At 37.1% G+C, this 13,868-nt stretch overlaps 1 protein-coding gene across 1 annotated transcript; it reads right to left on the bottom strand.

The window, feature by feature from the left end:
- Positions 1 to 7,907: 7,907 nt before the first annotated feature.
- On the bottom strand, positions 7,908 to 12,806 carry LOC140793752 (ABC transporter G family member 26). The gene is made up of 9 exons (XM_073145435.1): positions 12,663 to 12,806; positions 11,778 to 12,058; positions 11,153 to 11,308; positions 10,659 to 10,842; positions 10,269 to 10,547; positions 9,733 to 10,017; positions 9,155 to 9,439; positions 8,713 to 8,820; positions 7,908 to 8,275 (listed from the first exon to the last, which is right to left on the bottom strand). Exons 1-9 carry the CDS (start codon positions 12,804 to 12,806, stop codon positions 8,006 to 8,008), a joined length of 1,992 nt encoding a protein of 663 aa, XP_073001536.1. The 3' UTR covers positions 7,908 to 8,005.
- Positions 12,807 to 13,868: the final 1,062 nt, after the last annotated feature.

Raw genomic sequence — 13,868 nt, 5'->3', positions numbered from 1 at the left:
TATTTTTGGAAGCGTCATAACCTATAATATTGCAACAAAGATGGGATACTAAGCTGACAATATATGCAGAGAAAATAGTAGAGCCATCCAACATGTTTCAAATTCAAGTCACAAATGCAGAGAGGACTCACATAGTGAATCTAGAAAGGAAAGAATGCAAATATAGTGCATGGAATGTACTTGGTTTTCCTTATAAGCATACAGTTGTTGCTATCCAATTTATGTCACTTTTAAAAAGTAGAAATTTTTTATAAATCACATCCTATATTTTACCTATTTTACGATTTTACTCATCGTCTTTGAACTCGACACCTTATTTTTTTTTATATAATTCTCATTTAACACTCTAAATTAACTTGGATGGTATCGACATGAGAATATTCTATTATAATGCATAAAATAATTTATAAATACCTAAATTACCCCTGTCTTTTTTAAGAGAGGGATAAAGAGGGTTTATGGGTATTTTAGTAATTTGATCGATATTAGTTAGTCAAAATAATATCAAGGTGTTAAATAAGAATTATAGATAAAATTGAGAGGTTGAATTATAAAATCCTCAAAGATGAGCTGTGAATCATAAAATAGGTAAAATATAGGTCGTTCACTACAGATTTATTTAGAAGCATTTATTTTTATTACGATGCCAACTACCACATCAAAATTTGGCCGAAGGTGATGCTCCCTATCATCCTATTTAGCCCCCTATAGTAAAGATGAAGCTTGGATATAAATAGAAAAAAGATGTGGCTATTAGTTAGCACACATGCTAATAGCAAAGAAAAATAAAATAAAAACTATGTTCAATTTATCATGGAGATGGGCATAATAAAAGAAGTTGCACCTGAACTAGGCCTATTCACAAAAATTAACATAGTCACATTTTAATGTTAATATTTTATAATGAAAGAAACAGCTAAAGTATAAGGGCATTTGCACTGCACTGGCACCCAAAAGCTTTGAAGTATAAGAGCATTTGCATCCAAAATTTATTAAGTTTTAGTAAAGCAAAATTAAATTTCTAATAAGGGTGTGCAGACTTCACAAAAAAGGTGCACATAAGAGCCCAAATAGCCCAAAGTATAGGCTATATGTTTTGTCCTCATGTATATCATTTTATGTAATTAAGTCAATATTTTGGTGACTATTTAATTTTTTTTTAAAAATATTTAAAATAACAATCGAGTGTATAATTTATATGCAACATATATAAAAAATGTGCATTCTAATTTTGCAAGGTATTTTTGGTTTTATAAAATATTACTGTAAATTATGTGCAAAAACTAAACAAAAGGTGTATTTTTTATATTAGCCAATATATGCATCGAAACCTAATAAAAAATTATATGTATCACCTATATAAGTTATATACAAAACTTACATAAAAGATGTGCTTCTATATTAGCCAAAATACGCATTGAAACTAGTAAAAATATTTATGTGCATCACCTGTATAAGTTATGCACAAAGACTACAAAAGATACACTTTTATATAAGCCAAGATATACATCAAAATTAGTAAAATTTTATGTGCATCATGTATATAAATTATGAACAAAGATTAAAAGTTTTCTAACTAAAAGATCCTTAAAAAAGATGGAATAACTAAGTATTAAAGAAAATTAGGTAGCTTTCTAAGAGTAATTCACAAAATAATGTCATGACATGCATTACCTATGTACATTATATATAAGGACTATATGAAATATATGCTCCAATTTTAAAAATGATCACAACCTATTAATAGTGTGTATCATTTATGTAAATTATACGTAAAGACTATAAAAAATATATACTTTTCTTTTGCTAAGATATGCATTAAATCTAGTAAAAAAAATAATGTGCATTACCTATAAAATTTTATGCAAAATATGCAAAATGTACACTTTTAATTTTGCCAAGTTATGTATCCAAATCTAGTAAAAAATGGCATGTATTATCTATGTATATTATATCCAAAGACTATCCAAAATGTAAAAATGATGTGTATAGCCTATATAAATTGTTCACAAAGATAATACAAACTATATACTCTAATGTCACAAAGATATGCTTCAATTATAAAAATATGTGCATACTATTGTATAAGACATAGTTTGATTTGAGCTTTTGAGTAGGATTGTAAGATCCGGTACCGAATGTGGACCATGCACAACATTCTAGTGTGGTTTTGACATTAAAAAGTAGAGATGATAATCACATTGTTGAGATAAGCATTGAACTTATTTTTTTCTCATTAGAGCATTTGATAGCAACGATGGTTTCTATCGGCACAGCACGTGCCGGTCAGCATGGGGTGTGCCGAACGGCATGCCCCGCCGTGCTAGTGGCAAACCTTTGCGTGCTAGTGGCACGCCCCTACATACTACTAACACGCATTTAATAAACTTTTTAGGATATTTAAAGATATTTTTCTGTCTTCGACATATCAATCTTTACTTTTTGGTTTAAATATATGTATTAAAAGTTTAAAACCTGCATTATAATATTATCTTTAGATTAGTTTTGTAAATGACATATTTTATAGTCTCATTATCATCAATTTTATCTAAGCCTTCTAAATGATCAATTGATCAATTGATTTGATAATAACTGATAAAAATAAAAAAAAAATAAAAAAAAGGCTCCACATGGCATAATGACTAGCATGGGGCCGTGCTGATCGGCACGGGGCTGTGCCATTGGCACACCCTGTGCTAAGTGCCGTGCCATTACTAGCATGGCAAGTGCCGGTCGGCACGCCCTGTGCCGACCGACACGACCATCCATGTTGGATAGTGATTATTTATCTCTAAAGATGCATTGATTCTATTTTCTTGTCACACATAATTATCGAGTAATTATCATGCATTGTACATTGTTATATTTGGTACTATTATAGCATGGTTGTATAATGAGTTACATACACTATTGAGAATGCGCATATATACTTATTCATGATATAATTTTTTTTTCTAATTTATATTATTCAGTACATTATTTACTCTCTTTTAACATCTCTAGTTTGAGATAAGATCTATTTACTGAGTTCCTTAGCTCATGAATTTCTTTATTTTATAATTTTCATATATGGAGTTTGATATGAAGCCAAAAATATGATAGGTGTTCTGTAGTAGATGGGGGCGAGTCATGAGTTTATGCGGTATAGATGACAACTTATTTATAAACTTGAAATAATTATAACAGTTGTATCACTTTTATTAGAGTTATTAGATATATATTATTCATTTATCTTATTTTATGATGACCTTGTATAAATAGGGCTTGGCTCCCTCTTTCATGATATGCAAATACAAAACATTTTTCTCCCAAACTCTTCTCTTCTCCTTCTTTTTTCTCCCTCAACCCAATCTAGGGTCAAGCCTAATAACATTACATGGCATCAGAGCAATCTCGATCTCTAGAGACACTTGTTGGATCTCTCATTCTCCAACAGTCTCTCTCCATCTCCCTCTTCGATTGTGTCTTCTTCTTCTTTTTTCTTTCACTATTTTTGATCTCGAGAGCTGCCCCCCTCACTCCTTGAGCTCGTTTGCTACTGCAGTAGCCACTACCGCAGCCTCCACCACAGCTGCAGACGCAGCAGCAACAATTAGCCACAGCAGCTGTAGCTGCCACTGTTTCAGCAGCAGCACAGCGTGTTTTTCGGCCTCCTCACCATCTTCTTCGTTCAGCAGCAGCAGCAGCGTTGTGTTCAACAACAGTAGCAGTAGCACGGCCACATATTTCTTCAATCCTGCAGCAGCAGCAGTAATTTTTTTTTCTCTTCGGCTAGTGCCCACTAGGTGTTCGACGAAAGTCCTTTTGTCTTCACAGCCCTCTTCTTCTGTAGTTTCTCGATTTTGCAACAGCAGCATTTTTTAACTAGTACCCACCACGTGAAGGTTTATTGTATCCACAGCTCCCTTTCCTTTTTTTTTCTGCTGCACTATTCAAAAGTTCTACTCACCAAGTGTTTGACAAAAGGCTTGAGTGGGGTCAAGTTGGAAATCTTGAATCGCTTTCAAGGTGTTTGATATATTGCCATCCTTTCCAATGGCGTCTTATGTCCCAGTCGATCGTGATAGTGTATCATTAGTCGATTCCCTACTTGTCACTCAGTGGGATTGCACCACATGGGCCTCTTCCATTGAGATGGTCCTCCGCGGTCGACATCTTCTCTGGCACATCGACGGCATCTCTGCGGGGGTGTGCTCCCCCTCGCACTATCATCCAGGCCACCACTATGGCTTCTACTGAATCTGATACACCCAAGGCTATTCAGTTGGAGGTTCCGTCTCCGAAGTATGATGAGTGGGCCTTGCGTGGCATGGAGGTTTGCATCTATCTCATCTTGCAGGTTGATCGATCGTTTCGACCTCAGCTTTAGACCTTGTCTTCTGCTCAGGCCATATGGGCCCATCTCAGTCGCAAATTCATTCAGTTGAGTCTGATGCGTCGCTTTTAGCTCCGTTGTGAGGCTCAGGAGGTCAAACAAGGTCATCTCTCTATTTAGAACTTTTATGCTCGCATGACTAACATATGGCGTGAGCTTACCTCAATGGAGCCTACTTTCTGCCCCTCTGACTCGATGTCTGCTCGGCACCATCGTGACGAAGATCATCTGATGGATTTCTTAAATGCCATTCGTCCGAAATTTGGAGATTTGACTCGACATCTGTTGCATCGCTCCACTCTCCCAAGCTTGGACAGTGTCATAGCTGAGCTAGAGGCTGAGGAGCTTAGGCAGCATCTCTTACCCTCTCAGCAGGTCACCTCTATACCGTCGTCTGTTGTCATAGAGAGTGTGCTTGGTGCTGCTCCTGCTCCTATATCAGTCACGCCTGATATTTCGACTGCTGGTCGCGTCTCTCATGTGCTTGGACGAGATCATCACTCATCGCGTCCCATGTGTACTCATTGCGGTCGTCCTGGTCATCTTGCCGCTCGCTGTTATCGACTTCATCCTGAGCTTATTCCCCGTTCTAGCAAAGAGGGGTCAAGCAAGGACAAGAGTCGTCACTTGGTTTCCTTGATCGCTGCACCAAGTACCAGTTTATCTGATCACTCCAGCAATCCCACCTTCAGCAGTGTGTAACTCCAGCAGATTCAACAACTCATTCATGGAGCTTTTAGTTTCACTAGTGCCTCTACTTCTACCTTTGTTGTTTCTGGTATGTCCAAACCCTGGATTTTTTTATTTTGGCACCTCACATCATATAACTGGTGACTCTTCCATCTTTACTAGCCTCACCCTTGCCCCTATGACTCTTCCTCATGTTCACACAGCTGATGGGACCCATTATCCCATCTCTCACATTGTGTACATTACCCCTACCACGGATCCCACGAGTCGTCTTACTTTATCTGATGTTTGGCTTGTTTCTGACCTAACCATGAGTCTTATTTCTATTACTTAGCTTTCGACTCTTGTTATTACTGTATCCTTCTCTTCTACTTCTTGTGTTGTGCAGGACCCATCTATAAGCCAGAGAATTGGGATCAGTAGTCGGATCCACGGGCTTTACTACTTGGATCAGCTTCATCTGCCATCACCTTGCCCCAGTGCTTATCCAATCACTCCTCTCCCTCTTTCAGACCTGTGGCATCAGCGTCTAGGTCATGTATCGAGTCGGCGTCTCAAGACCTTGTCTCGGTCTGAGTGCTTAGGTAGTAGTCATTTTTCTTGTTCGTCCCCTTGTACTAGCTGCAGGTTGACAAAACACCGAGCCCTTCCCTTTCCTCTTAGCGCGAATATCTCTGATTCCCCTTTTCACATTGTGCACTCTAATATTTGGGGCTTTGCTTCGCTGTATTCGGGTCTTGGTTTTCTCTACTATGTGTGTTTCACTGATGATTTCTCTCATTTCACTTGGGTTTACCTCATGCGTCAGCGCTTTGAGGTATGTCAAATCTATTGTGATTTCTCTTCCATGGTTCGTACTTAGTTTGGTCGATCCATTAAAATCTTTCGATCTGACGGTGCTCGGGAGTACCTTTTCTCTGAATTTCGTTCTATTTATGCTTCTGTCGGCACCCTACCTCAGCAGTCGTGTCCCTATACCCCTGCTCAAAATGGTGTTGCCGAACGGAAGCATCATCATCTTCTTGAGACAACTCGTGCTCTTCTCTTTGAGGTTTTTGTTCCTCGTTCTTATTGGGCTGAGACTCTTCTTACTGCTCTCTATCTAATCAATCGAACTCCATATTCAGTCTTTGATGGTGTGACCCCATACGAGCGTCTCCATGGTACTTCACTATCTTATGGTCATCTTTGTATCTTTGGGTGCACCTGCTTTGTTCTTCTTCCTCCCGGTGAACGCAATAAGTTATCTTCTCGAGCAGCTAAATGCATCTTTCTAGAATATAGTCATGAGCATAAAGTTTATCATTGTTATGACACTTATGCTCGTCGTCTTAGGATATCACGCTATGTCACTTTTTTGGAAGAGATACCCTTCTTCACCTCCGACACTTCGGCTCCTTCGGACTTATCATTTTTGGATCTCTCTACACCTATCCTATCCTCCGTCCTCTCGAATATCCCTACCTTAGCCCCACCATCTGCTCCCCACTTGTCTGATACTCTATCACTTCCATTTGCTTCTCCATAACGCTCTCTCACTGAGGTTCCACCTCTTCTAGAGGAGTACCTCCCTCCCATGACGACCTTCCCATACTTCTACACTCGCAGGTCGTGTCCCCCTCCTACAGTTGAGTCTTCCTCTACTAGTAGTATCCCTTCGATTGTCCCATCCTCTACTATGACAGCTCCTGCACCCGCTCATCGCTATCTAGAGCGTGAGCATCGCCCTCCTGACTAGTATGGATTTATGATGTCTTCCGCTACATACGCCCCCTAGTTTCACACTTTTTTTATAGCCATCCACTCCACCCCTCAGCCCAGATCCTATCATGAGGCCGTCCAAGTTCCAGAGTGGCAGCAGGCCATGGCAGATGAGCTTCAAGCCCTTCAACATATGCATACTTGGGATGTTGTCCCTCGCCTACCAGACATTGTATCTGTCAGCTGTAAATGGATCTTCAAGGTCAAGTATCGACCTGATGGATCCATAGCTAGGTACAAAGCTCGTCTCATTGCTCGAGGCTTTACTCAAGAGTACGGGATAGACTATAAGGAGACCTTTGCTCCAGTTGCCTGGATGACTTCTGTCCTCACTCTTCTTGCTGTTGCTTCTAGTCGTCAGTGGCCTTTACATCAGATGGATGTAAAGAATGCGTTTCTTTATGGTCTTCTTAATGAGGAGGTATATATGGTCCTCCACCTGGTTTCCCTCTTCCTCTAGGTCACATCTGTCGACTGCATCGAGCTATCTATAGGCTCAAGCAGGCCCCTCGTGCCTGGTTTGATTGATTTTGCAGTGTTCTCACAGCCTATGGATTTTAGGAGAGCCTATATGAGCCATCTCTGATTTTGCGCTCTTCTGCTCAGGGTCGGGTCATCCTTCTTCTGTATGTCAATGATATGATTATCACTGGAGATGACTCGGCCGATATTCGCTCTCTCCAACTTTGTATTAAATAAAAGTTTATTTTAATAGGCGACATTGTATATTAGCTGGTTATTTGTATATTGGAATCAATTGTAAAGTTGATGGTTTGTTGTGGCATGTGCATTTGCTAGATCTTGTAGTATTTATATATATAGAAATTCTTGTGCTAAGAGGTCAATTTGGTTTATAGTATGAATTGTCTCTGGAATGAGTTATCCTGAATATAAGTTTATTTCTCTATTAACTCTCCGTCTATCTTGACACACACAACGGAAAATCATTCACTTCTAAGAAAAGGAAATAATAAGTTGGATAGGTTTATCGTATATGGGTCAATTGCACGTAGACATCTTTAGGAATTCAAAATTCAAAGATTTAATATACTATCTCTTTTGTCAGCTAGGAGATCAAAGATCTACACAAATACATCTCACATGTTTTTTTTATCATTTTTTCCTCTGCTTGATCTATACAAGCATGGATTGACATCAGAATGACGAGGTCTTTAGCAATTAAAAAGAAGTGATGCTAATTCTTCTATACAGACAGAAATAAGCAAGCAATCTGTAAGCTAAAGCCATGGCTAGTAGAATCAAGACTTCTTGTAATCCACTATTGAGGTCTATTGTATCAAATGATGGTGAGGTCTGCAAGCTTTGGCATCCACCTTTGCTTTGACAATTGTACATCAAGTCTCCAGAATACTGCACTTTCAGAAGAAGTCTGAATCCATAGTGCATGAATGATATGTATTTCAACCACCTTATAAATTTGGGTATATGCTGCGAAACGAAACCAACCAGTTTATTGGCTAAAAGAAAAATGAAAACAAAGACAAATGAAGAAAGCTGTGATTTCGATAACGCAGCAGATGGAAAACAGTATGATGGAGCAAAAAGAACTATCTATAAAATCAAATAGCAGACATAACTTCTTGTTAAGTGTAAATTTGTCATTTTGAAAGACTTATTCTGTCAATAGAGCAAAAGGCAGCCTTATAGGGATGTTAATATATGTGGATAATAAGGCGTACTTAGTTCACCGAACAGTTTCAAGAGTAAGGTAGCTAATACTCAGCTACTTCATGCCCAAGGGCTTGTAAAAAGTAAAACGAAAAAAAATATTGGCTAGTTAAAGTTAGTAGCTTATTTTAGGCAAGCTATAGTGACTGAACTAGAAGTTGCAAGTATTATGAGCTTACTTGATTAGCAGAAAATACCTGAACATAGTATCCTCCTGTAAGGAGAAACAACATAAGCACTAAAGATGCCATAACCCCAGCTCTTTTTATACCTAAAATTGCTGCACCAAGTAGCTCTCCTGTTCCCTGACAAAGAACATATATATGTAAAAGAATTTTTTTTTTTATAGTTGTAGAGAAACTCATCCTTTTCCCCATTTGTCTTAATAAAGTACAAAGAGGTTGAATGTAGGTGTTCCTATGTGGAAAATCTATTCAAGATTTAACATCAAAAACCTTCTTATTAAGCAAGAAAATAAAATTTTCAACATGGTTCATGGAAGCAGATGATCAAAACAGATAATGAATTAGGAATCATAACAAATATAACAATTCAAGAAGTAACATTTCCACAAACAAATCTTTACCAAACTATACTAAGTTAATATCAAATTCACCAAACCATAGACACTTAACTGACCTGGCTTGTTACGACAATCAATAGAATTGCAAATACTGTCAAGCAGAAGCAAGAGACTGTTTTCCTGAAGTCCGCCATGAAGTACAGAATAACCATGAAGATAATGGGGTAAAAGATATTGACTACCAAGTCGCAGAGAGTACTACTCGCATAGTATGCGCTAAGCCGGTACATATCAGCTTTCCTTTCTTTTATCAGATACAGCTTCTCGAAAGGGAAGACGTATACTGCTCCAAATAATGATGATGATGTCCAGAATATACATATATAGAAGATTAGGCCAATCTACATTGAAAGTAGACATTTAGATTTACAGAATGATGAGGGAAATAACATCACATCAAGTTAGGGAAGACTATATTTAGAACCATGCAACTTGATTTTAATATGTTTTATACTCTACATTTTCAACCTGTTCTTATTGAATCAGTTAGAAATTACCTAACATTAGCTAAAATATGAAAACTGAAAATTTTAATAAACTTTGAACAGATTAATTCTGTTGCATAAGAGCAAAATATTGAAACTCTGCTAAATAAAAGACTAATTCAGGTTAACTTTATCAACAAAAAGATGACCTGATCCCTTAACTGTGCTTCAGTTCCTATTTTGGATTTCCACCAAAGAAGACCTAGTAGGATTGCCACACCAATGGCTTGTGCAAGCCTCAACTTGTCAAGGTAGTCCTTGCTTCTCTCCCTAATTGTTCTCCTTGACAATACCACAAACTGATCAAGCCAATTCATAGTCCAATTCTTCTTCATCTGAATTGCTAATCTCAAGTGCTTAGGAGCTTTGCTAGCTTGTTGGTTCTCTTTTTTATCTTCAGGTTCAACCTCAGTCTTGTACTTCCTTTGGAGAAACTAGAACATAACAACAAAGAACAAAGTTTAGAAATACAGTTGAATTTTGAAAATGAAGACCATCTAGATAAGATAAGAGTTAACACTGATTGAAACTTATACATGTGAATCATCTGATGTAAGATATTCTTCAAGATATTTGGTAAATTCATCCAAACTTTTGTATGATTTCCAAAAGCAACCATTTGATCCAATCAATTGGTGTGCTCTTTTTGTGAACTGCTAATAACATGTCTGAAATGCTTACGCACCTTAATCACTTGCATACTGAATTCTTCTGGATTTAGAGAGCATCGTAAAGTTTCTGGAATATTAATGTCTTCCACATGACCAGTTGCTAAATCTAGAAGAAATTCTGCAGGATTCATGGCTATTTCAGGAAGAAAACCCAAGGATGAGAAGTACTGTATCGAATCCCTGGCCTTCCCATGGTAAATGGGATGCCCTTCTGAGATCAGCAAGAGCTTATCAAACATGTAGAACATTCTGCTTGATGGCTGGTGAATTGTAAGGATGATTGTTCTCCCTGTCTATGATCCAAATATAACTACATTTTAGAATGCAATGCTCATTATAAATTTATTCTTTTCCCAACCTATATATTCATGAATTTATTGGAACATTGAGAAATAGAAAATTACCTTAGCAAGATTTTGAAGGATCATCAAGAGCTTACTTGCAGATGTAGAGTCTAATCCTGATGTGGGTTCATCAAGCAACAACAAGGAGGGGTCTACAAGAATTTCATAGCCTATACTAGTTCTTTTTCGCTCTCCTCCTGATATGCCCTTTACAAATGCCCCTCCTATCTTTGTGTGGCGGCATCTAGAGCGAAGAGACATCATCGATGGTTAGATTAAGATATAGTAGATCAAATTCTCAAGTCATTTACTCACCTAGATCATTGTTCTAGTAAGTCAAATGATATAGATGAGAAACTTATAGAGATGATGAAACAATGAGTTAAACATAGATGCATTAATCAAACATATATCAAAGGCCATTAGTTGCATACTATTGAGCATAATATGTTCAATACTAGCCAATTTCATTCATATATCAAAGGATATTTTTAACCATGGAATTTGTAAAGCATCCAGAAAAGGATTGATTCGAACTACCTCCTAGGACAGACCTTTCTAAGTTTAGCTCCTTTATGATTGCATCAACCCTGGAGTGTTTCTGTTGCTTAGACATGTTGGTAGGCAGCCTTAGTAATGCAGCAAAGACAAGAGTCTCCTCCACTGTTAGTTGAGGAAAGAGCACATCATCCTGGGTTACAAATCCAATCCTGTGAAGAAATCACATCAGAGCTAAAAAGTAGAACATCTGAATTATGATCTGGATCCTAACTTCACTACTGAAATGAGAAACAATATGAAGATGACAGTAAAGGAGCATAACAGAATTAACTCTAATGAGTGCAAAAAGGACTACAAGGAGCATGCTGCAATATAAAGTGTTAAAAATAAACAAATTTTCCAAATAAGACCCACATTTACGTATTTCCAGATAACATCTCTGGTTGATCCGTCAGAATTATAATTCTTTCAAACTAAAATACCCTTAAGGTGATTTTTTTTCACAGATAGAACGGGACTGAAGGCATATTTCAGTGAAAAAAATGCTGAGAATATACATTCAAAAGGATTCATCTTGCGAATACGTCGAACAGAACAGTCGATCTGACTGCAAATAAAGGTTAAATATAGGTGGTGATATGTAAAAGAAAAAGAAAAAAAACATATGATTTGTTTTACCTCCTCTTTAGAGAGGGACTATAAGGAGTGTCATTGTAACTTATATGTCCTTTGATGTCACCACCCAGCCTTCCACCAAGAGTCTTCAACAAGGTAGTCTTTCCACTACCAGATGGCCCCATTAGAGCTAAGATTTCACCAGGCCCTACACTTCCAGATATGCCCTTCAAGATCTTCTTGTAGCTCCCTTGTTCCATCCTCAAGTGAGAGGCTACACTGACCATTGCAGCTTTCATGAGGTTCTTTGAGACAACCCTCACCTTGTACTCCACATCCTCAAACTACATCCACCATGAAAAAAGAGGAGATAAAATTTGCGCTGCTTAATGTATCCCATGTAGAATACTGATTTGTACTAGTTCACACTACATGTAAAGATAATACTAATTGATAATATTCCATGTAGAAAAAGGTATACAAACTTTTTCTGAAAATTTACTTACTGATTGATAATATTTATGCTACTCAATTTTACTGTGTCATCGAAACTTTGTAATCTGATATATCAAGTGGCTAAATTAATTGTTGACTAGTTCCCTTGTGTACATTATAAATCTATATTCTATAGATAAACTATATTGGAGTAAGATGAATAAAACCGACTTGCATGTGCTGACAAAGTTTTGATAGGTCAACTATATATGTAGTTATACTTGGCTGAAAAGTTTAAGTTACTTTAAGCGAGATTTGAACTCCAGACATTTAGAAAATCAGGCTCTAACAAATTGATAGATACCAGCTGACCTCAAAACTTTTGTTAAATAATAGAACAGCAATAAATATCATACCCTTTAAGAATTACTAGATGGAAGCGTATTCTCCTTTCAGTAAGACCTGTGATCCATAATTGTGCCTAAAGGTGAAAAGGAAATAAGAGAGAGAGACCTTGAGAAAAATGGGAAGTGGGCCATCTTTTGCTGGGAATGTATACTCCTCCTCTATGTCAACTTCTACACAAGTGTCTTCGTTGGTGATGTTTGCAGAGGTAGCCAATGCTAGCTCCATTCCCTCTCCATTGTGGACTTCCATTGCATGTAGAGAGAGAGAGAGAGAGAGAGAGAGAGAGAGAGAGAGAGAGAGAGGATTTGTACTTTAGGCCTTGTTCATTCGTGAGTTTCTATAAAGATAGTAGAGGTTGAGAAACTACTAGCAACCAACACCATTCCTAATTTGGCCCTTAGGCCTTTTAAAGATAGTTTGGTGGCCCACAATCTTTCTACTTACTGGGGAGAACCTTCTGTTGCAAAATACAAAGATCCTGAAGCATTTCTATAGCAAAGTTAGAAGCATGGCTAACAGTATATCTGGGGAAAAAAAAAGAAAATTATACTAGTTTGGCATTCAACTTTCTAGAATTTGTTCAAGCAGTTTCATTTTTTTAATAAATATATCCCTATGATTTGCAACCATTTACTAATAAGATTATCTAGATATTATTCTTGCCATTGTCTTCCTAAACAGCCTGCAACTGTATACTTTATTATGATCATGATTTTCTATATCTGCTATTCTTCTGAAACACGTCTATATTTTTCTTAGTGAAGTGAGAACTATATACTCTAAGCTAAACCATTCAGTTCTGTTAGGATTCGAGCCAGAAAATACTCATATAATATGAGCCACTTTTACAATCTGAGTAATCTCATAAAATTTACATATTGGATGGATTGCAAAATCTAATACATGAGATTTCCATGAATATTGCAATAGTTTGAACTTATAACCATTTGGATAGTTGGATAGAGGAAGATAAGTCTTAAGTTATGCCAAGCCTTCTTCAGAAGTATGTATCTAGAACCCTGACCAACTCACAAGTAGTAGTAGAAGGATACAAAACCTAAATCTAGTTGGCAGTGAAACATACATCTCATGCTAAGTAAATTCTCACTGAAACAGATATCGTGAGAATGGGTTAAGTCCAACTATATATAAAGTCTACGGACTCTCGTAAATATTTTTTTTTTTAAAAAGTCCAACTATATACATCTATAGAGAACAATGACAAGAATATAAAGTATATTAAGGTACAAGGCATGTCTCACTTCCGGATACTAGTATAGTAAAAAAAACAATCACTTATCTCAATACTAG

The sequence above is a fragment of the Typha latifolia genome, chromosome 8 (assembly GCF_019914945.1).
Source record: "Typha latifolia isolate L0001 chromosome 8, TyphaL0001v2, whole genome shotgun sequence".
Classification (NCBI taxonomy): Eukaryota; Viridiplantae; Streptophyta; class Magnoliopsida; order Poales; family Typhaceae; genus Typha; species Typha latifolia.
This window is presented reverse-complemented; position numbering and strand designations above follow the sequence as displayed.